The sequence below is a fragment of the Nothobranchius furzeri genome, chromosome 14, assembly GCF_043380555.1.
Source record: "Nothobranchius furzeri strain GRZ-AD chromosome 14, NfurGRZ-RIMD1, whole genome shotgun sequence".
Classification (NCBI taxonomy): domain Eukaryota; kingdom Metazoa; phylum Chordata; class Actinopteri; order Cyprinodontiformes; family Nothobranchiidae; genus Nothobranchius; species Nothobranchius furzeri.
In genome coordinates this window covers 47,660,262-47,683,352 of record NC_091754.1, presented here as the reverse complement: position 1 = coordinate 47,683,352, position 23,091 = coordinate 47,660,262, and the positions used below count along the sequence as shown (strand labels likewise).

Here is a 23,091-nt window from a genome sequence, read left to right as displayed (position 1 = left end):
TCCAGCAGAGATGCAAAGCTGTGAAAGCTGGTGGATTTACAGAAAAAAATAACCTTTTCTAAAGGCTCAGGATGTTTAGATGAGGAGCATTTCAGGCTGTTGTGGGTTTTTCAAAGTAAAAGATTTCCTTTTTCTGGTACGGGACTCCTGAAGTGACCGTAAATGTCAATTTCTTAGTCAAATGTTTATTTTTCTTTTCATGAGCTTTTTACTTCTTTGGTCTGGGAGACAAAAGTCATTTATTGGATTTTATTCTCACGCCTAAAACAAGTAAAGAAACTTTTAATCCATTAAATGTAAACAAATATGTTTTTCTTCTATATTTAAAGGTTCAACTTGAAAAAAACTTTGTTCTTTGGATTTTATTAGAGTAAATGTTTTATTTTTTCAAGAAACCTTTTATTTTCCAAATTATTTAAGCTGCTCAAAAGTCTAAAGGTCCAGAGAACAATTACATTTGGTCAACTTAGATAATGAGATTATTTTCCCCCTGGCTTTTCAGGGCTTCCGTACATTTACCACATAAAACCTGAGTTATTCATACAATTATCGTTTTTGTCTTAGAAAACATGCAATCAACATAAATCCATGACAATCATTAAATATAATAAAACATCTAATCAGGGTTTCTTCATTCGGTCGGTAGAGATTTATGGCAAACTGATGTGTCATAAAAGGCTGTTTCTGTGTGTCAGGCTTTTATCATTAGTTTAATTTCTAGTTTATTTACAAATAGATGAGACGTTTAAGAGGTGAAGGTGTTTGATGACGAACAAAAGAAAACCATCGATAAAATAATCTGTTTCATCTGAGAATCCAGCAGAATCCTGCAGCGTTTCAGATTATCTGCTGTGTCTGAAGTGTTTACTATCAGCTGAGTGGGACATTATTTCTGACAGGATTCATTCTGATTTGATACAATTTTTGTTCTCGTGTCTGAAACGGTCTCTTCTTGGGTTTTGTGAAGAAAAATCTTGACTAATCAAATATCGTTTTTGGTGTAAAAACATTCAGAAGTTTCTTGATCAGATAACACCAGTCAGCCCCTCTCCTGACCTTTGACCCTGGCCATGATTATGATATGGAAACGTAAAACCACACCGATTACGATTGTTTCTTTTCTAATCCCAGAGTTTAGTTCGGTCCGGATCGGTTCTCACGTCTCACCTCTCTGTGTGTCTGTAGCCAGAATCAGGCAGCCAATCAGATCAGCACCTCGCTAGCCACTCAGCTCTTCGATTGGCTCGCCCTCCCACCATGAGCCGCCAGGAGTGGGGGGCGGGGGGGGGGGGGGGGGGGGGAGGTAGGGCTGGGAGGCTGCCTTGTGCCTCCTCCCCACCCCCCACAGAGGTCCCTCCCCCGGCTTAAAAAAGCTCTGTTCAGTCCTGTTCTTCCTCCTTCTCCTCTACCTCAGCATCCTCCTCATCCCTCTCATCATCCCATGCCGAGCCTTGCTCCTCCTCATGCTCCTCAGGATCCTCATGTGCAGCATCAGGTCCTCCAGAGCTGTAGGAGGTGAGAAACGATGAGCTCCTGCCCCCCACTGCCGCAGGTCCCTTTGATTTTACAGCTGGGAGTGGAGAATGTGACGTCTGCTGCCCCCGGTGTCTGTAGCTGTTACTGCACTCTAAACCTTTCCTTACTCCTTTTTCCTTGCATGGCAGGGCCGGACCTAGTCCCTCTGGGGCCCGATGTCAGACACAAGCATGAGACCCCCCCCCCCCCCCCCACACACACACACACCCTTATTTAGCTTTTATTTTTCCTCTCAGATGTTTTTGAGCCTTCAAGTCTAATTATTAAACATTAGAATATTTTGACTTTTAATAACTGATAATCTGAATAAATAATTGTCTTAAAATGTTTTTAAGTGTCTTAAAAAGTCCTTCATTCTATTACTAAACTGTCCATTTTAACTCGGAGCTATTTAACCATTGAAATCTGATTTGACTATTGTTTGATAAATTAGCTTGCCATAATTCCATATGTGGGGGCTTTTTGCAGTGAGGTACATTTTGTTCACACAAGTAGCTTAGCCTAATGAGCATTAACAGTAGCATTAGCAATGCTAACTGTGGTTAAAGTTAGTGCACGTTTGTTTTTGTTTTTCCTTTTACCTTTTATACCTTTGTCTTCTGATTTTAAGCAGCATAAATGACGTAATAACTTCCTTATTTAATGAGGCCAGAGGCAGTTTTTAACCTTTGCCTTGTGGGATTTTGACCTCTGAGATTTTAGCTTTATCCTTACAGATGAACAGCAGGAAGTTTCAACCATCGGCTAATAAAACCACTAATAGTTCTACGAGTTAAACTAGTTTTTATCATTTAGTTTGATGTTTATTTTCTGATCTTGTTGACTCGTGTCACGCTGTAAAAACCCTAAAAGTCAGCCACACAACATTTAAATGAGACCCGGGTCTAAATCGGAACACTGATGCGTCCATGTCCCGCCTCGCTGCATTGGATCAGGGTCAGAACACAAAAATAACAAACACACGTAATCCATCCCAATCCACTGAGCCTGTACCCCCCCCCCCCACCACCACCACCACCACCACCCGTCTCCATCACAAACCAGACCCTCACATCCTCTCCTGTCTCTCATCAGCATCTGCTTTCAGCCTGAGCTACATGAAACCAGGTGGGAAGCTGATTTGTAAAACCTGACATGAAGAAGCCGTTTCCTCCTCTTGCCTTAGTGAAGGCGGAGCAGACAGGAGGAGGAGGCGTGCTGCAGCTGATCAGAGGTCAGCGGTAGGTCTGCTGCTGGTCCGTTCACAAACACTGATCTGCTGACTGAACTCCTCACTGGATCCCCGTCACACTCCGGCACCGGCTCAGCTCTCAGCTACCACACCGGGCCAATACCGTTACGGCCTCCCCAGACCCCGAGTGTCTCTCCGCCTTTTCCTCCTCTCCTCTCTTAAGAGCTCTTTTTCCTTTCCTTCCTCAGCCTTCCTGAAGCCAGCGCCACAACACTGGCCGAATCCAGAGGGACGGAGGCGGAGAACAAAAGCAAAGGAAATACAGCTGAAGAGGAGGATCTGTACTCTCAGTCCTTCACCTTCTGACCGGCAAAAAATAATCATCCTGATTCTGTCAAGTCAAGCAAAAAAAGGGAGGAGCAGTGGGACAGGGAACTACGGCGATCAGCGCCCACAACATGAGTCTGGCTACAGTCCTTAGGGCTTCCATACGTGTGTGTGTGTGTGTGTGTGTGTGTGTGTGTGTGTGTGTGTGTGTGTGTGTGTGTGTGTGTGTGTGTGTGTGTGTGTGTGTGTGTGTGTGTGTGTGTGATCTCTGAAGGTTTAACTTACAGCAGAATCAGGTTAAAATCATTAAATCTGGATAAAAACTGGTCACAGATATTATTCTGTTATTAAAACAGTCGACTCAGAACAAATTTACAGGGGAAGAAATGAAATCTAATTTATTTAACGGGTGAATTGCTGTTGAGTTTTTGGGTGAATCCAGCCAAACGTAAACATCAGCAGCTGCTGAGTTTTAGTTAAAAGGGCAGAAATCCAGTTTCATATAAAAGCGTGCTTACTCTGACCTGCTGTTTGACTTCTTTATTTATAATTATGTAAAGTATAGAACATGTTTCAGAAATCTGAATTTATTTATTTATATATTGAATGCGTTCACACACAGGTTCTCTAGTTTTCCCGTGTCACGAAAGTTGGTAACGGATGTGTTCCCGTTACGACCATCCCACCGTCACACACTCGTTGCAGGGCTGCCAACTCTCACACATTTGACCCTCTTCACACGCTCTCATGCCACACCTCCAATCTCTCACGCTAAACCAGCGCCTGCGCTCCCCAAACGTGCATCACACACAGTGTGTAGGGCTTTAAAACCAGATGATATTAATCATAGCATTAGCTACTGAACAACATGCTCACAAATAGCACTTAAGTCTTAATTTAACCGGCATATTTCACACACAGAATCCCATCTGTAGTTACATTTGTGACACGTAGCTGTAACTCTTTACTGCTGATGGATGGATGGATGGATGGGTGGGGGGTGGATGGATGGATGGATGGATGGATGGATGGATGGGTGGATGGATGGATGGATGGGTGAATGGATGGATGGGTGGGGGGTGGATGGATGGATGGATGGATGGATGGATGGATGGATGGATGGATGGATGGGTGGATGGATGGATGGGTGGGTGGGGGGTGGATGGATGGATGGATGGATGGGTGGATGGATGGATGGGTGGATGGATGGATGGATGGATGGATGGATGGGTGGGGGGTGGATGGATGGATGGATGGATGGATGGATGGGTGGGGGGTGGATGGATGGATGGATGGGTGGATGGATGGATGGATGGATGGATGGGTGGGGGGTGGATGGATGGATGGATGGATGGGTGGATGGATGGATGGAGTGAAGAAGTTCAGGAGAGTTGGATGTTAAATTTTCCTCACGAAAAGAAAATTAGTATTAAACAAAGGTCAGTTCCCTCTGTAAAGTCAGAGGTACAGAAGAGGATTAGGGCCACTGAAAAGAAAAAGAATTTTGACTTTTTTTCCTAGAATTCCGTCAGAATTCCAAGATTAAAAGTCAGAATTCTGTGAAAAAAAGTAAGAATTCTCTTTTGTTTCTTTTTTTTGGCTCAAATCCTCTTTCATACGGAGTAGAAATAAATAAATAAATTGTGGAGCACAAAAAGTCTCAATATTACCCTTTCCCCCCCCCCCACACACACACACACACACACACACACACCGCCACCCCCACCGCGCTCTAAACGGTCGGCGACTGTCCGACCCCGTGACCATATCTCATTCTTTGAAATATTCAAAAGTTGGCAGCCCCAGTTCACACACCATCCTTTAAGGCAACGAGGAATTATAACAAGGTAATAATGTTGGAATGTAATTATTTATTCAAGCATCTCCATGTTTTTAGAACTAGTTCAGTTTATTCGCTTGTTGTTTTCGCTGTGAGGGTTTAACTTTAATAAAGATGAAGTTAAAATCACATTTCGCTGAAAGAAAAGAAGGTTTTAAATAACCTGAAACTGTAATTCTGTTCTTTAATAAAACAGGAGTTGCTTCTGCTCTTGCAGACGGGTTAAATCCAGCTCGCTGTCCCACTGCTCCACGCTGTACATAGAGGACGTGTCGGGGGCGGGGCTTGAGTCACACCTTCAGACGGAAGCCCCTCCCCCTTGTTTTTTAAATATTCCACTATTTATATATAAGGAGCTCCTGTTTTTCCTGTGGTCTGCCGAGGCGCTGCAGGACCAGAGGCATGGAGGTGAAGAGCTCCCTCGGGGAACGACTCCCAGCTGACTTTGGTCCCGTTTCCTTCCCGGCTGGGAACTCTCCAGCTTCCTGCCTGTGGCCGTGGCTCAGACCACAGAGCATGTGAAAACAGACACACTCATGCTGCTGTCTCACTTCTTCATCAACTCTTAGCTTTCCTTTAAATAGACGCAAGGGTTTGCGCCGTTCTTGTGCTGGACGCCATTCAGACATCTTTAGAGGGTCGTTTACTTCCTGGAACGCAGACGGATGGAAACTCGTCTTCCCAACTGCTTCAGTCGCTCAGGAAGTGTTTGGATTTTCACTCAAAAAGTCCAACATTATACGTTAATACGTCTTCCCAACCCATGCTTTTATTTTGAAACTACAACAGTAAAGCTTTATTTCCTTTAGCTTGTTAATCTGAACCAGGAGACGTTTTTACAGCTAAATCCCGCCACAATCTGCTTTAAGATGTTTTAATCTGGATTTTTGTGCCTTTTTAAGAGTTTTTGTAGTTTCACAATAAAGGCGGCTGAATCTGACCGTATGCTCTAAATGTGAAGTGTTTTTAAATAGATTTGCGTCAGAAACACGTTAACTAATCAGAAAAAGCTGCTTTTATCTAGATCGAGTGACCTCTGACCCTCGATGAGTCCTCAGATTCAAATACGGGATCCTGGGATCGTTATTTAGGATCCGGTGGGAATGTAAACACTTCCTGACACGAACATGGAGCTGAAACCAGGAGGGTGTTAGTGTTTACAGTCACTGTGAGAACAAACATGAAGTTATCTGTAAATACTGACAGAGAGTGTTTTATGGGTGGTTCCTCCATGGACACTGTGACGTTTATTTGACATGAACTTTATTATTGTTTCTTTATTAACATCATTTCTCACCATCACATCCAGATTTTATCCCTATATGAGTTTTGCTGCTCGTGACGGCCGCTACAGGACCACGCTGGTGTTTTTATTTCACCATTTTTCTGTTTACTCACCAGATTTTTAAAGTCGGGGTTTGGGAACATCTGAAAAAAGGGATTTTCTAACATTTAACGATTAGAAACAACCTAAAATGCAAAAAACTGTTCCAGTTTTCTGGTTTTTACTTTAAGATTTTGATCAGTTTGGTTTAAAATTCATGTTTTTTTAAATGAACGTGAGCAACACGTGTGTTGCTGTTTAACTGAACTAAAAGTCATTCAGTCGTGTTCGTTTTGCTCTTTTCAAAGTTAAACCCAACAATTATAACGGAGTTTATATTTCTATCATTTCTGTTGTGTGTCATAAACAATAAATATCTGATTGTGAGAAATAAAAACGCTGATTTTTTTGGGTGATTTTCACACACACCTGTTACCTCCATCAGAGCCCCTCAGGGCAGCAGTGGCTTCATCTCAGCTCATCCCCACCCGCGTGTGAATGACTGATTGTATTGTAAAATGCCTTGGGGGGTTGTAGAACCCTAAAATGTGCTACAAATACAGGCCAATTACAGTTAAACTTTTATTAGACTCATAATCAGAAAAATTCACACCACCGTGAGAAACTGATGTTCACAACAGCAAACGTGGTCAGAGACGTATTTACAGAGTTTATTAGATGTTTAAAATCAAACAACAGACTTTTATTAATTAGAAGCTGGTTTAATTATCACATTTCTTCTCTGTAGATTAAAATAAACACTTTTAGTCACACCGGGGACTTTTCAGCTGCTTGTTTTTCATGATATTTGAGTTAAAATGCACAAAAACACGTAATAGTTTAAAAACGTTTTGAGCTAGGTGGTGATGCTGCAGCCCGTATAGAACACAAGTGATGAAATAAAAGTTCAGCTGAACATAATCAAACATATTTTATCATTTACAATCATTTAGATTAAACTCCAGCACTAAATATCATTTATTTTAGGCACGTTTGAGATATTTGAGCTTGAAATGGCTTTTTTCTGTAATATTTGTCGTAAAAATTGAACGAACTTGAATCTGTTGGGTCGTGTAATTCGTACGTCTCCCACCGGGTGGCGCCAGAGCTCACTAGTTTTCCTTACGCGTTCCACAGCAGCTCACGCGCTCTTGTGTCCGGTTAGCAACGCCGGTCAGACTGAGCCTTACGCAGGAGTGGACTGGGACCAAAATTTGGCCCTGGCATTTTTACCAATCGTCGACCCTCCCAATTGGGAGAGCGGTGGGGGTGGGGGGGTATTGCCGCCTGCGGACTCGTCCCAAGGCTGAATGTGAGATCTAATATAGACTGGGACTGTTAAATTACAAGCAGGGCCAGACCACTGCGATCGGGAGCCCTGGCCTTCCAGATCAGCTCATTCTCCATGGGCGGAGATCAGCGGGACATTAGCTACATGCTAACGTGGTGAAAAAAAAAACTCCTACGTCATCGCTCTACCACGTTTTTCTTGCTAAAAACACCTGGGAAAACTCTTGTTAGCTTCGGGTTACCGTGCAGCTAATGTTCTGCAGATCACCAACTGTGGAGTAGTGTCAGCCCAAGCTGGGCAAGCAGCCCACTTGGCTAAGCGGCCCACCGGGACAGTGCCAGAATGCCAGATAGGCCAGTCCACCCCTGGCCTTACGTTGTGAGATGATTGTTTTATCACTGCTGCTCGGTTAAACTGTGAAAGTTGCTGCATTTTTCTGACTTTTAGCAGAATCGGTAGCGAGAGCTTGTGTCGGTGTACAGAAGCTAAAAGCCCACAGATACATGAATAAAGCACAACCCCACACATGCTGCTCCGTTTGCCACAGCAGCCATAAAACAAGCCGCAGAGCTCGGCTCTCAGCTGCTCAGCAGGACGATGATGTAGATGAGAAGCAGGCAGATGAGGATGAGCGTGAAGTTGACGAACAGCTCCTGCAGGTTCCTCTTGGCTTGTGGGTTCACCTCGATCTGAGACGCTCGGCGGATGGCCGACTTGGTCATGTGCTGAACGCGCTCCATCGGGGCAGCGAGGGTTATATCCTGGTGGGTTGGGTCTGGAGCTGAGCAGGAAGAAGTTGGTTCTGTCACCGTCTCTAGTTTCAGATAAAAGAGAACACATTAGAACGTTAAACACACACTGCTCGGTCTCCTGCCTCCAGGTGGAGGCATGTGACCTTTTGGCTTCGCGGCACATGACGATGAGCTGCTCAGAGGCGCCAGTTGAGGCCCGGTGATGTGCTAAGCTGGACATATGTCAAGATCACAACCATTGTTGTGGGATCTACATTTAGAAGGTCAGAAGCAGCCGTCCAGGTGCTGCTGTGGTGGCGGACGCGGTGTCCCTTTTAGTTATCAGTGTGAATGCTTGTTAATGAGCTTCCAGATAAAACCTGTGAGATCGTCTTTCCATTGGTGTGTGGAGAATTAAAGTCCTTTTGGAGTGTGTCCAGAAGATGGCGCTAAAGAAACGCCTTCTGATATTCACACAGCAGCGTCTTGGACGTCTGGAGCTCAGCAGAGGTCACAGCTGCTCATGTGATCGTCTATTTTTATTATTTCACTTTCTTTTGTCCTTCCGGCTCTAATCTGCCTCTGCCTGGCATGTGTGACCGAAGCCAATCAGTCCACCTTAAGAGCTCAGATGAGTCTGTGGGAGCATCTCTCCTAACCGAGCTGGCCCTAGGGATGGTTTAGCAGCTGCAGCCTTCCATGTCTCACCTAAAGGCCGATTACGCCACAGCGAAGCAACAAGCCCGTCCAGATTCAAAGGTTTCTCAAACGTGTCCTCGTTTTCTCCGGAGCTCAAGGACAGGTCTGGCGTTTCCTCGTGGCAACGGTCATCCCAGGGTTCATCACGGGTTGAACGACAGGTTTTAGTTCTGTAACAATGGCACATGAAGCGGGTCGGGGTTACGGTTTCAGTGTTAGTATGTCTGCCGGTTGTGCACAGATTCTTCTCTAAAGGTGCAATATGTAAGGATGAAGCAAGCATGACACACTGTGGTCAAATGTGGGTACTGCAGCTTCTTTTTCTAAACATAATTCATTCTCTCTCACCCGTCCCGCGAGGGTCATGGCTGCTTCCAGCTACGGATCAGCACCAGAAGATTCTCGATGAGTCTTTCATGCTACGTTTATAAGTAATTACATGGTTATATCTGGTGTTAGCACTCTGGGTTTAGCTTTAACTTCTAATTAGTTTAATAGTTGCTAGGCAACAGGACCCATGCTGAGGCAGGAGTATGATGGCTAGATCGTCCAAATTCACAGCCGCTCATTTCTGGTCTTGGCAGTTGAGGAAGGACTCGTCCTACGTGGACCGGGTAGGACGAGTCCTCACAAGGACACTACCTCTGAATTTGGACAAAGCCATTAGGGTAGACGCCGGCAGAAGTCTCAGACATTTACAATAAAAGATATTTTAGGTATAAATGTTGAACTTCCATCTAGTTGAGGCCCGCTAGCCTCTCCTTTAACCTTTTGTTTACTTTGCAGCATTTAGGAGCTAATCTCATCCGTCTGACATGTTCTACCCTTCTCCTTGTCTTCACCTTTCCTCTCTGCTCTCTTGTTGGTTATTCTCACATTTATCTGGATCAAACATGCACAGCTTTCCATCGGAGGCAGGCCCTGATTGGTTCATGTGTTATTAACCAGCAGCTGTTAAAGCTACGGTCATAGGGTACAGCAGGTGGTCCAGATCCTGGAGCGGCACCACACCATCACACTACCATCGCCATGCTTTTGCCCTTGGAACCCTCCCACTGGGCCATTTTTGTCACTGTCTCTCTTTCTTTCTGTGAATGATGACCTCTGACCCTGCAGGGCTTTAGCTGATGCTCTGGGTCTATGAAACGAGTTATGTGTTGCTTTTGAGACCTTTTAGTCTACGCCACGGTTTACAGTGAGAGGGTGGGGCTGTAAATACCTTTTTCACCACTGGGAAGATGAGAAGTGGAGTCTTTAGTTAAACATCAGGAGACTGGGTTTGGGGGTCGGTCTAATTTAGTAATCAGCATTAATAACTTATGTGTGTGTGTGTGTGGGGGGGGGGGGGTTGTTTGGTCCACGTGAACTCCTCCCTGCAGACTTCCACTGAAACAACCAACCCAAACTCTGAATTAACCTGGAGACTTTCAGATGCCCGTCGTTCCAAACGTGTGACTTCTATCAGTATGTGTCAGCAGCAGCAGCTGTCGTATACCAGGCCACACACACACACACACACACACACACACACACTGAGCTATTTATACATTCACTCTGTTGTCAGACTTCAGTCACACACGCCTTGTGACGGACAGCTGTGGGAGGAAATGTAGGTTAAACACACGTAGCTGCTGCTGACCCGGTGCTTGGGCATTGTGACCAGTGCCACACACACACACACACACACACACACACACACACACACACACACACACACACACACACACACACACACACACACATCAGAAAACAGGTGCTGTAGCTCAGTAAATAAAACATCTGACTATAACTATAACTGCTTAATCTGGAAAAGTTTGAACATTTATTAAAAACGGTTTTAGGACGCCTTCAGTTTGTCCGATTCTTCTATCTTCTTCTCTAAAAGTCATCTTCTGATGATTATTACTTTATGACATTTACTATAAAAACTCATTGCCATGAATTCTCCTTTCTGTTATTTGATCACAGGATAAAATCTGGCGTTCACCGTGAAACGAATCCTCCAATTTAGCTTCGCATGAAACCTTTGTCACCAGTGAACATCCTTCTACTGAATTAGGATTAGTCAGTAATCTAATCTAACCGCTGGAGCCATGCATCAGGATGGCAGCGGTGATCAGAATCAGCTGATTTCTCCAAAAGAAGATCATGTGCTCTGGATGGGAACGCCAGGCGAGTGTTTATCCCTCTGGGAGGTTTAGTTTCCATTCCCCTCTTCACAAATGTTTACTCCATCTGAACAATGACTTTATTAGAGGCAGTGATTCATGCACTCCTCCTCAGCATCTCCTCCTCTCACCACCGGAGCAGGATGGATGATGTCTCTGGTTCCTTTTGATCTACTCAGCTAACCACGTTTGGAGCTGGTTGGAACAAAGATGTAGGAGATGGAGGCTTACCTTGCAGATTAAAGCGGCTCTGGTCGGAGCTTGAGGCAGAAATGTTAGATATGCAGCGACCTCTGAGGCTGGACACGCTCTGAGAGAAGGAGAGGAGCAAAGATAAGGATGGGGAGGAGGAAGAGGAGGAGGGAGAGGAGGCAGGACATCCCAGCTGTGGTTTCAGGATCCCATATTTGTGCCTGATGAATGATACATGCGGGGAAGTTTAGCTCTTAAACCTGATTAAAACACAGATAAAGAACATCCTGAGAGACGGTGATGAACGTTACGGCCCTGTTGTCCGTAACGGACAGATTCTCATCGCTGAGCTCCACATCAGGCTCTAGTGAGTCAAACTGTCTAGCTGAAGTTGTCAGAATTAGATTAAAAAACAAAGTTTTTACTTCTGTCAGTCATGATGAAATATAAATTACTGTCATTTAGATAAAACCTGCATCCAGATGAATGTAAAACTGATACGAAGGATTATTCTCATCCATCATGACCCCTTGACCTGGAGGTTGGGCACCATCCAGAGTCATACTACAATTAGCAAACCGGGGCTATCTGCGTTTGGTGTCCTGCTCAGGGGCACTTTGGCAGAACCTTCTGATTCCCTCTTCTATCTGAGCTCCTAGGTTGTTAGTAGTTACCAAATCACCTCAAACTCTTTCTCCTCCAGATGGAGCATCAGCCCTAGAAACCCACCATCAGAGCTCACCACTCTCGTGCACAAGAGGCGATTACAAGTGTTTATTTTTTGACGACATATTTAAAGCAGAAGTCCAGTTTTAATCTGATGACATCATCTGAGAGTTTAACATGTCTCCACCTTACACTGTTTCTGTAAAAACCAAGCCCCCACAATGCGGCTCAAAAATTGGTCCCAACCCGGAAGTACCAAAAATTGCAGTTCCACCCTCATCCACTGGGGACTGGTGTCAGAAACGAGCAAATGCTCATTGACTCCCATGTTAAAAATACCAATTTCAGAGCAGAAATACACATGTTTACAGCCTGCTACCAAAACATGTTTTTTGTTTAAATGATCTAGTTTACACTCATGACAACTCTTAGGGGGGTGACTTTTTTCTCACTCTTCTGTTTAAGTGTATTAAAAGCCTAAAATTCTGTATAATTAATAAGCATCAGACCCACGTGACCACAGAGGAAAGGCCTCAGTAGAGCCTCGTTCTGGCCTAGAAACTGTTCCAAGATTTTGAGTCTCTGTGTGTGTGTATTATTTTTTGGATATTTTTTGTGCAATTGTTGGACAAAATGACTTGCTGTGACATTAATTGCACTAATAGAGCGTCCAAGGAGTCTCCACTTCATTTTTTTCGGTAAGTTAAATTATATTTATGTATTTTAGGTCACTGCCGAGCTGAGCTTAGATTTTAACATGTACTGTTTAACCATGAAATTTAAATGTAATAGGGTAAAAGCCAGTGCATTTAACATAATGCTGCACTTTAGAAAATGGGTTGAAATATAACATGTTGGTGGAGCTGGATTCCTACTATAGGCTTGTGGAGCTCTCGGGAGACCGATGTTTTCCACCCGTTCTCCCCTCCCTGCAGCTCGGCGCATCTCTGTCTGATCGCGGCTTCTGTCTGCTGCGTGGGCTGCCGGCTTGTGGAGCTCTCGGAGACCTCTGTGTTCCACCCAGTTTTACCCAGCGGTCAGCCCGGCGTATCTCTGACTCAGAAGCCCTGGGGTTGTGCACAGTTAACTCTGGTTGTAGCTAGGTTGCTACCTCCGTTAGCTTAGCTCCCACCGCCGCATTAGCTTTGGGTTAGCTTCCGGTTAGCTTGTAGCTAGTTCGACCGGGTGTCGTCAGTTGATCCCAGCCTTAGAGCCCCACCCTCAGCTCCACCTCTCTTCCCTTTTGTGGAATTGTCTGGGCTTGACGGAACCTGTGACACGGTCAAAATGGCGGTGGTGGCCACCTCCCATTTGGCCTCAAAAACGTGTTATTGGAGCCTTTGGAAACCCATTGTCCAATATTTATATGTCGATGGTATAAACGCCTCAGCAGTGAAGACTCACCTCTAGTCGGCCAGCAGAGCTAAAACTCCTCGTTTTACAATTCTCACGTTATGCTGTTTATGCAGATCTTAATATGTGAAGACTAAGTTGTCTACGAGGAAGATCACACTCTGCATCTGTCTAGGTGTGTCCTCAAACGCTCGCGGATGTCTGATGATATTAGCTAAGGCTGAGCGGCGGTCTACAGGACAGCGGGCGTAATGTTGACATCGTATCACGGTAGAGGGTAAGACAGAAAACAGCCAGGGTCTGGTGTGGCCACCCTTCACACAGCTGAACACATCTCCATTTCCGAGATGATCAGGTAGTTGATTGTGGAACGTTGGTCCACTTCTCTTCAGTAGCTGTGGGAAGTAACACGCTGTCGCATACGCCGATCCAGAACATCCCAGCCATGCTCCATGCCCGATTAGATCTGGGATGTTTCCAACTTCCAGGAACTGTGTGCAGATGCTTGCACCCTGAAGCCGTGCGTTACCATGCTGCAACATGAGGCGATGGTCGTGGATCTTATGATCTCATCACGGTATCTCTGTCATCATGTGTTTGTTGTCTGTAAGATACTCCTGCCCATACCATAACCCTACCGCCACCACAACGGTAACCTGCCCCTCACCCACACGACACCACAAACACTGTCAGCCAACGGCCATGAACAAGAGGAAACCAGGATTCATCCATGAACAGAACGCCTCTCCAACATATCACACACCATCGAGGTGAGCTGTTGCCTTTACAAGTCATTTACGACCACGGATTGTTGCTGCAGCTGTCCTCGTGGCTGGCCTCAGGCCATCATGGAGGTGAACAGGCTGGATGTGGAGGTCCTAGGCTGGTGTGGGATGTGCTGCTAAAACACCCGTGGAGACGGCTGATGGTCGAGAAGTGGAGGGGTCAGGGTTATGCAAACCAGTAGACACGGATGTGGCAGGTTTCTGATGAAGGTACTAATCCTGATGCCCTACCTGGAGTTCATCAGATGTCGAGCGTCTGGGGAGTTTAAAACGAGCTCTTCCAGCTTTCAACCATGTAAATAAAGAACAACTTTAAACGTCTGGAAGAAGAATCTGTCATTTCTTTTGGATTCACCGTCACTTTGAGTCCGGCCCCTTTAAGCATCACAACCAAACCCCACCGCTCTATTGTCTTCTTCATCCTGGTCCCCACCCCAAAGATGCCGAGGACCAGTGCGGTGCCGCCGAACAGCTGATGGCGCGTCTAAATGCGGACTGACAATGAGCGGCTAATAAACATTCTGTAAGACGATCTGCTGGGATAAAGCTGCAGCAAGGACAGAAAGCAGCTTTATTATCTACATAAATGCAGAAGATCTCTGCTCAGGCTGGGATGGAAGTGCTCCTGGGATGGAAGTGTGCGTGGACTGGTCTGTAGTTTAGGGCGAAGCTCTGCAGAGCGTCGTCCGCTGACACACACCCAAAAAAGAACGTTCAAAAAAGTGTGGAAAAGTAAAAATAACCTCCATGATGTGGTCCAGGAGACATTCCAGCTGCCTGACACAGAGCATGGTGGTGTGGACAGACCTGCCACTCACACACTTTATTATTTCTGCTCAGTTTTATGCAGCAGACCCACTTTCAACAGCCAGACTCTGTTTTTCCACAGATAACAGAAACCTGGACTCTCCGTTTAGCAGAAGTGTGACGTAACATCTGAGAGAAGGAGCCGTTACAGAACAATAAAGGCTGAAGGAGGAGGTCTGACCTCCTCACTAACACCTAGTAATCCCTGAAGGAATGCATGTTACCTGGTTCTGTTTTAGAGTGAGATGCTGAAAAATGGTGGAAGAATGTGCTATTTCATCTACTGACCTCCACCACGTCGGGTTTTAGCTCCTGATGTCTGAAAAACCAGCAGCTTCCAGTGTTTTTGTCTTGGCTGTGGCAGCCATCTTTAATAAAGCTGTAGATGGTAGTTAGATGTTGAGGAGCTTAGTTTAATGTGCAGATTATGTTGCTGATGAGGATTATCAGCTGTTTGTTCTGAATCTCTTAAAGTCTGCTGCCACCTGAAAAAATGTGCCTGCAAAAGCTGCAAAGCAGCCATTTTTATTCATTCATTCATCTGCTGATGCATCTATTCTTTACATGCCAGTAGATGAATGAATACATCGCAGAGGAAATGAAATGAGGTCATGAGGAAGTGTGAACCCCAGCCTGCTGCCAGCGGTCTAGATCCTGGCCAGCTGTGGGCGGAGTCTTCGGCTCGCAGTTGGACAGCGCCTGCACCAATCAAACGACGGGGCAGTCCGCCACACACCGTCAAAGAAGACGGCGCAAGTAGCTCAGTTTGCTCTTGGCTCAAAGAGAAGCTCAGGTCTAAACCGTCCAACGTAGATGCCAGTGTCATTTCCGATGAGCGTCGTTCCTGAGCCGATGCCATCTTTGTTTTTCTGCGGTTTTAGTGCAAAGTCCACCTAATTAACATAGAGGGCTGCGATTGGCTGGACACAAAACTGGTCGGGCCAATGGTGGACCTGCTGAAGCTCCGTGGGTTTCTAGGCTAGAGTTCTAGAGATGATAGATAAGTGTAAAGTCCACAACAACATCCGGGAGACGTCAGACCACGACCAGTCAGAAGGTCCAGAGTTTGTCCATGCACACTTGGATGGCAAGCAGACTGGGTCAAGTCCAAACTACCAAAAAAAAACTCATGAGCATATTTTCATATTTGTTATAGGTGAGTCTTGAATTGAATATTTGTGAGATCCAGTTTCTGCAGACTGGCTTTAATAAAAGGAGGCTCTAATATAATCGTGTTTGTTATTTCTGACACGACAGTGACTAGAAGCACCAGATGCTCTTAACTCAGAGGCTTGAAGGACCTGGTGGTCTCCAGATGTGGAAGCAGAGGAAAAATCCCTCCTGTGGTGTTCTGGAGCCCCAGAGGTTTGTTTTCCTTTAACATCCTCTTTGTGGGATCTTGGTAACACAACCTTTAGTTTTCCTCCCTCTCTGGTTTTTTTGGTCCCAGGAGGGTTTGAGCTCTGCAGCCTTACATGGTGAAATACCACGCCGCTCAGGCTGGAGAGAGAGGGAGATGCGGCTGCTGCGAGGTTAGTTCACTCACATTCAAGCACTGATGCTGTTGATGTTTGCAGACTTCTGACTTCATCCCTTCAGTTGTCTTCTGATGCAGATTTTTCCTCGTGAAACTCCCGTTCCCTCAGGAGCGCCGCTCGTTAGGACACAAACTCTTCAGACGGGAGAGAAACCGATAAAAAGTTAGCAAGTCATGGCAAAAAAACTTCAGCATCCATATTTAAAATGGCCTGTACTTAATGTTGTGCCTTCTAAGGTACAACACCCCAGGGTGCTTTACAACAACACACACACACACACACACACACACACACACACACACACACATTCTCACACACTCACAGTAACTCCTGTAGATTACTTTTGTTTTCAGTTTTCTTTCTTTGTTTCTTTTATCTCTGCTCCATTTCCATCCAGTGGTGGTTGCTATTGGCAACCGCGCTAAACCAAAGCAGCTGTTGAGAGTATCCGATAACAACTGGTTGCTTTGTTTATGCTAAGTGTGCGACTGCGAGGCCGTGAAACTCTCCAGACAGCATCAAATAAACCAGGTTCTGTGTTCTACTTCACAAAGTGACTTATCAGGTAAACAGTCACCAACATAACCCTCACCCAGCAGTCACAAATCCTCCTAACATCCCATAATAATTAGTGACTTTACATGGCTGTCTTGTATAATGATGGTTTTATTAGAGCAACAGATGAGCCTGCTGCTCCTCACAACAACTGGACCTCCTGATCCTGATGGAGAGCGTTTGTCCGAGACGACGGGACGAGTCGAGCTCTTCAGTCCATCTTCATTTTTAGAGTTTCCACTCATGAAATTCCTCATAGATGAATGATTTCATATGGATTCTGTCCATGACTCACACCTGGGAGGGTCTTAGCTACTGCTGTTGTTGGGTAGTTAGCTTTACTTCCTTAAACTACAGAAACAGCCTTAAAGATGTAAGAATTTACTAACGAACAGCTTGTTTGGACGGGATGATTGTGAGCTTTTAAGGTAAACTTTACTCATATTTTACCTCCAGTTGCAGCGGTCTGTTGTTCTCTGGGGAAAAACCTCTGCTGCACCTGTTTCAGGAAGTCAGCTGGAGGAGAAAGTAGCTTCAGATGACAGGATCTGGAGTCTTACTTCCTGGTATGTGGACATCTCTCCTCTGATTGGCTAACAGCAACACAACTCTACCACTGACTCTGCTTGCTCTGCAACGTTAATGTTTTACCTCCACAAATAACTCAAGCATGGAGGAGTTCTGCTGTGTGGTGGAGTTACTAATGCTAACGGTTAGCTTCTACTTCCTGGACGCTAAACCAACAACAGCCTTCCTCGTCGTGAGCCAACATGGGTGAGTCCATGAACGTTAGTGACAGGGTGACGTAGATCTGTCAGACATTTCTAATCCTAGAGTTTCACCGTCTGTTTTCTATCAGAAGCTAATGCTAATGCTAGGTGTACGAGACTATTTTCATGTTCAGCCTGCATGAAACACTCAGAGTGACCCGTTAGAATCAGAAATAATTGTTAAAAATGGATTCTCAAATAATTTCATTGTATTATATTTCATAACAACGCCAGCCCGGTACGCTTACGCCTACAGCAGCTTCTGTCATAAGTCTGATAAATAGGATCATCCGTCCATCCATTTTCTGAACCCGCTTGTCCACGTAGGGTCGCGGGGGGGGGGGGGGGCTATCTCCAGCGGGCAATCAGGCGGGGTACACCTTGGACGGATGCCAGTACATCACAAGGCAACACAGAGACGTGACAGACAATCATGCACGCACACACACACACGCACGCATACACACCTAAGGACAATGTAGACAGACCAATCAACCTAACAGTCATGTTTTTGGACTGTGGGAGGAAGCCGGAGTACCTGGAGAGAATCCACACCTTCACAGGGAGAACATGCAAACTCCATGCAGAAATATCCCAGGCTGGGAAGCAACCAGGACCTTCTTGCTGCAAGGCAACAGCTCTAACCACTGCACCACTGTGCAGCCCATATAGGATTATATATTATATATATTATACATATTATTGTAATTTTACATTAATTAGATTTGTGAGTCCAGTTTGCACCAACTCTAACCACACCTGTTTGTTTGATCCGACAGGTCTGATTTCAGAGTGGAGGTTCTTCTCGGTTATGGTCTTCATAAATTATTACCTGATTTGATGATTCGTTCCATCTTATCTAGGTTTCTGTAACATTTGCCCTTTCTGATGAGGAATAATGACTTCCAAGCTGCAGGAAGATTTGTCCAAGGACAGAAATTCAAAATAAGGCGTCCCTGTCTACTGGGCACACCCCCAGCTGCTTTTATTTTGAAATTAAGCAGAAAGAAATCGCTGATAGACAAACATCACACATCTTTCATTCTATCTTGTATCAAATAATCGAATCCAAAACAAGCCCTGGTCAGATCTCCTAAAACAGAATGACCTCATGCTCTCAGCTATGGAATCAACCAGAACGCGCCCGATGAAATAAAAGGAAACCTCAAATCCGAAGGTAATCTTTGTACCAGGGGTAACCAAACTCTGCTCTGCATCAGAGGACAAAAACCACACAAAACATTTAAAAATACACAAAGCAGCACCTGATCGCAGCTGTCTCGTCTCAAAATAATCACTCAAATCCGAAGCCCCCAAAGGACGGCATTCCCCGGAGATACGCAATCCAGAATGCCCCAAGACTCACGTGCCTCCCAAAATAACACACCAGATTTTTTAAAAACATAGTTGTTGTTCCTCTGAAAACAGATCAACGGTCAGGAACTGAAGGAATAGTTTTGGACTTCCTTCTTTAGTCGTCCTCTGCTCTGTTGATCCCTTAAAACTACTAAAAATGATACGCGCAAAGCTAAAAATATCTGTATCAGGTCAAGTTTATTCAAAGATCAGACGGTAGCACCAACCCCTGTTGTGATTGCTCAAATAGGACTTACACTGTGGGGTATTTGGAAAGCATCTCCAACGGTTACTTTAACTGAGAGATTACTGAAAATAAAACTCAAACAAGGTGTGTGATCACACCTAGCAGCACATTCTGAACAGATCTCGTGTTTGCTTCCTACATCAAGTGTAACGTTGAATCTCATTGAATCGGCTTTTAACCGATAGACCGATACGGGCTAACTCTACATTTCTGATACCGATACAAACCAATACGATAAATGCAAGTTTTCTCTAAAAAAGAAACATTAACATATTGCAGGTAATTAACATTAAACGTGGTCTGTTATTTAATGTTAAGCTAGGCTATGGGGGAAAGCGCCATTATTATTGTTCCTCCATCAGGAGCTGAAATACATTCTCGTGACTCATGTCGTGGCAATCACACAAAAATCTAGACCATCCGTCCCATTTAGACAGGAAAAGCAGAGTTTCACTTGTATAATATGAGCATGGTGTGTAAAAGTTGTGTCAATGAAAGAGTGAAACCCATATCGGACATTGTTGAATCCCAAAGCATGATTCCTCAGCCACCGTGCTGAAGAGGTGCATAGTGAGAGTGCTCCTACTATGTCTAAGACACTTTAAACTCGTGCTGAATTTATATCATCTGAAAATGACACATTTACATGTTTCTCCTGGTGTTTGTTGTGGAAGTAGGACCTAACTTAAGGAAGAGACATGGCATAACAACAATGGGACAACAACCGGCTGCTCAACATAAATAAAGATATGATATATGAAAGATACAGAGAAACGGAGACTAGCTATACTTTAGTGGTACTTTTACTGAACCTTGGGATAACCTCAGAATGACTAAAACATGTTGTTTAACTACTGTTTTATTCTGTGTGTGTTTCTTCTTTTTTTAAACCAAAAACAAAAGCTTGCTTAAAGGTGCAGTGTGTGAGAATAAAGTAAGATGACATCCTGTGGTCAACTTTGGTTACTGCAACCAAGCTCTCACTACCGTTCCGTGAGTTTCGTGGCTGTTGCCAGTTACGGATAACCGTCAGTAGATCCTAGATTACAGGCAAAGACGAGTCATACGCAGTAAAGTGAGAAGTAGATAAATACATGGTTTTTCTGGTGTTGGCTCTCTTGGGTGTTTTACGGTAAGAAGCTCTTACTACACTTATTGCAGTAATATGTCTCCAGCATTGAGGACATGTAGTTTTTACCGTCTTGCTGTTAGCTTGTTGTTATAGTTCTGAAAGTCTCATGTGAGGAAGTGAAATGCCACAACTGACCCATTATTCACATCACACACATTTCACTGCAATATCTAGTTGTTGGTGATTGAAAATGTAGCTTGAGATATTTTTATAGTCTACCATTTGTTTCTAAATCACTGTTAGCATTGTTAGCTCTACATTAGACTCCAGCCTTACATTGTTAGCTCTACATTAGCCTCCAGCCTTAAATATTAGAGTAAAACAAAAATATGCCATGGCTTCTTAGGGGTACGAGAAAAAACTTCTGGGTCGCTCCTGTTTACAGGTTTCAGTTCTTTAAACAACTCTTGAGCTTTTGCTGGTCGTAGTCCAATTACAAATGTTGGCGCTGCAGCGTTAGCTCACAGGTGAGACAGCAACCCCTCACTGATGGTAAACATTAGCTACATCCCTCCTTCCTTTAGTTTGAAAGGATAAAAACTGACAACCCCTGCAGTCGGCTGAGAATGAAATCTGGTTCAGTAAAACCTTCCGTCCAACATGATTGAGACATTAGACTGTTGTGGGATTATTTCACTGTAGAAATCCTACTTTATTTTTACACATTGCACCTTTAAAGCTGAAACTTTATTTGCTGAAAGTTTATTTTTAGTTTTCAGTTCTTAACTGTGGATAAAATCACTAAAAAGTTTATACCAAGGAGAATTCCAGACTCTATCCCTGCATAAGCTGTGACAGTTGAGTCAAGGTTCATCTGATGAATAAATCAAAGTTTTATTAAGCAGTCGGTGAATCTGTAACTTAGTTCTGCTGTGAGGTCCAGAGAGGATTACAGGAAGTATGCTGCAGACAGTCCTCGCTGCTAAACGCTCTTATCAGTGGCCTTCACTAGAGCACCGTGGGCATTCTTTCCATTGACACAATATTGTCATCACTCCGAGTCTATGAAAAGACTCCCTGTTCTTCAAACGTGCAACAACTCAGACAGAACTAGATACCTAACAAAGGGTACAGTGACCTTGTGGGGAGTTGACCTCAGACCTCTGGAGGTCACCAGGGCTCTCTGGGACCACGATGTCAGCAGCAGGCCCTCTTTATGGTCCATCAGCTGTGGGGTGGGGCGGAGTTTAGTACATCTTACGGTTTAATTAGAGTTTTGAAGAATTTCTGAAACCATGAACATAGCAGTCTAAACGTGGTGAAAACTTTCGGTAAACTGCTGCAAAAACACAACAAATACACTCAGTTGTTTACACTTTCTCTGGTGGATTGGGGGGAGGGGGGGTTGTTAACCTTAAATGGGTTCTAGAACATTTTTCCCGACAGGAACCTGTTCCTGGAAATTCTATAACTCACAAAATGTTGCTGGGGCCCAAAAAGGACCAAGAGCTCTGATTAGTGGCCAAATAAAACGGCATAATAACACTCTCCAATGGAAAGACTGGTTTGCCCCGCCCACTCGCCAAGGGCATAAGCAGCATGCTGATTGGCCTGTTTACCCCGGTAACTATGATGCTGCCTAAAGCTAGAAACCCTGTGTAACCAGATTGTATCCAGATTACTTTATGGACTATCTGCCATTCAGCTTTGAACTGTAGCGCTTGCATGGGGTCAGGCTAGCATTGGCTGTCGTTTGAGCTAACGTTGTTCTGTGGTTAGCGTTACCACCACCAACATTAATATACCGCTGACTCTGAAGTGGGGTAGGATGTTTAGATATAGAGATGATGTGGACCTGGTACATCTGACCCCCTAAACTATGTATAACAATAACAAGGTAAACGCAGCCCTTTAAATTCATCAGTGGGACTTAGCTTAGGGTCATGGGAGATGGGTTGTCCAGCTGTCATGTGTTTAGTGGGTCTGGGGAAGGCTTGTGTCCCCAGAGGCTGACTGTAAGGGTGGAGTGGAGGCATCACTTTTAACGGTGAGAGGTTCCCCATGTTTATCATCAGAGTGATTGTACTCTGCATAGATCAAAGTTCAGGTAGTGAGAGCAGAAACTAACCCTAACCCTGAGAAACGTCTGGGTGGTGGTTTAAAGGGCAGCCCTCACACTTCTCACACGGAATATCTGATTGGCTGCAGTTATTCTGAGCCTTTTGATTTCATGTTTCACTTCATAAAGGCCTCTGATTGGCTGGTGGATGTAAGATGGAAGGCCATGATTGGATGTTGGAGTATCTGAAGGATTTGTGTCTTTGAGTCATGTAGAGAGAAGTTGGACCAGAGCAGTGGAAAATATCAGATCTATTTATAAAGACCCATTTAACAGAAAAGGGTCATCTGTGTCCGTCTCTGGAGCCCGGTCAGTGTGTCTGACCAGGATCTGCATCAGGATTCAGATCTGGACCCAGCTTCAGTTCTTCTCACGCTGTCAGAGATCAGGGGCACAGCTTTCATCTTCTGACACTCTGCGTTCCCCGGACTCTGCAGCTAAAAAACGAGTCAGTCTTATTTAAACACATGCTGATAAAACTGGGTTCTATAGCTACAGATTCTTTAAACCCTTTCCTCATTAATCATGATGGCAAATATAAAAA

At 44.6% G+C, this 23,091-nt stretch overlaps 2 protein-coding genes across 4 annotated transcripts in view; one reads left to right on the top strand and one right to left on the bottom strand.

The window, feature by feature from the left end:
- fam184aa (family with sequence similarity 184 member Aa) overlaps positions 1-3,254 on the top strand; it is a 49,060-nt gene extending 45,806 nt beyond the window's left edge. For both annotated transcript variants that reach the window (XM_015952289.3, XM_015952290.3), the window contains one exon: positions 2,956-3,254. In XM_015952289.3, coding sequence (XP_015807775.1) covers positions 2,956-2,964 — 9 coding nt within the window. In that variant the 3' untranslated portion in view covers positions 2,965-3,254. The remainder of the gene's footprint in view (positions 1-2,955) is intronic.
- A 3,594-nt stretch (positions 3,255-6,848) lies between these two features.
- Positions 6,849-11,432, bottom strand: pln1 (phospholamban 1). Of its 2 annotated transcripts, XM_015952363.3 has the most exons (3): positions 11,319-11,432; positions 8,929-9,089; positions 6,849-8,303 (listed from the first exon to the last, which is right to left on the bottom strand). In XM_015952363.3, the coding sequence occupies exon 3, from the start codon at positions 8,227-8,229 to the stop codon at positions 8,068-8,070; it is 162 nt and encodes a 53-aa protein (XP_015807849.1). In that variant the 5' UTR covers positions 8,230-8,303; positions 8,929-9,089; positions 11,319-11,432; the 3' UTR covers positions 6,849-8,067. The 2 variants fall into 2 exon arrangements, with proteins under 2 accessions (XP_015807849.1, XP_015807848.1); XM_015952362.3 differs by lacking the exon at positions 8,929-9,089 and having other exon boundaries at positions 11,319-11,429.
- Positions 11,433-23,091: the final 11,659 nt, after the last annotated feature.

Excerpts from the sequence above, each read along its gene's own strand:
- pln1 (XM_015952363.3), bottom strand. The coding sequence starts at position 8,229 with ATGGAGCGCGTTCAGCACATGACCAAGTCGGCCATCCGCCGAGCGTCT.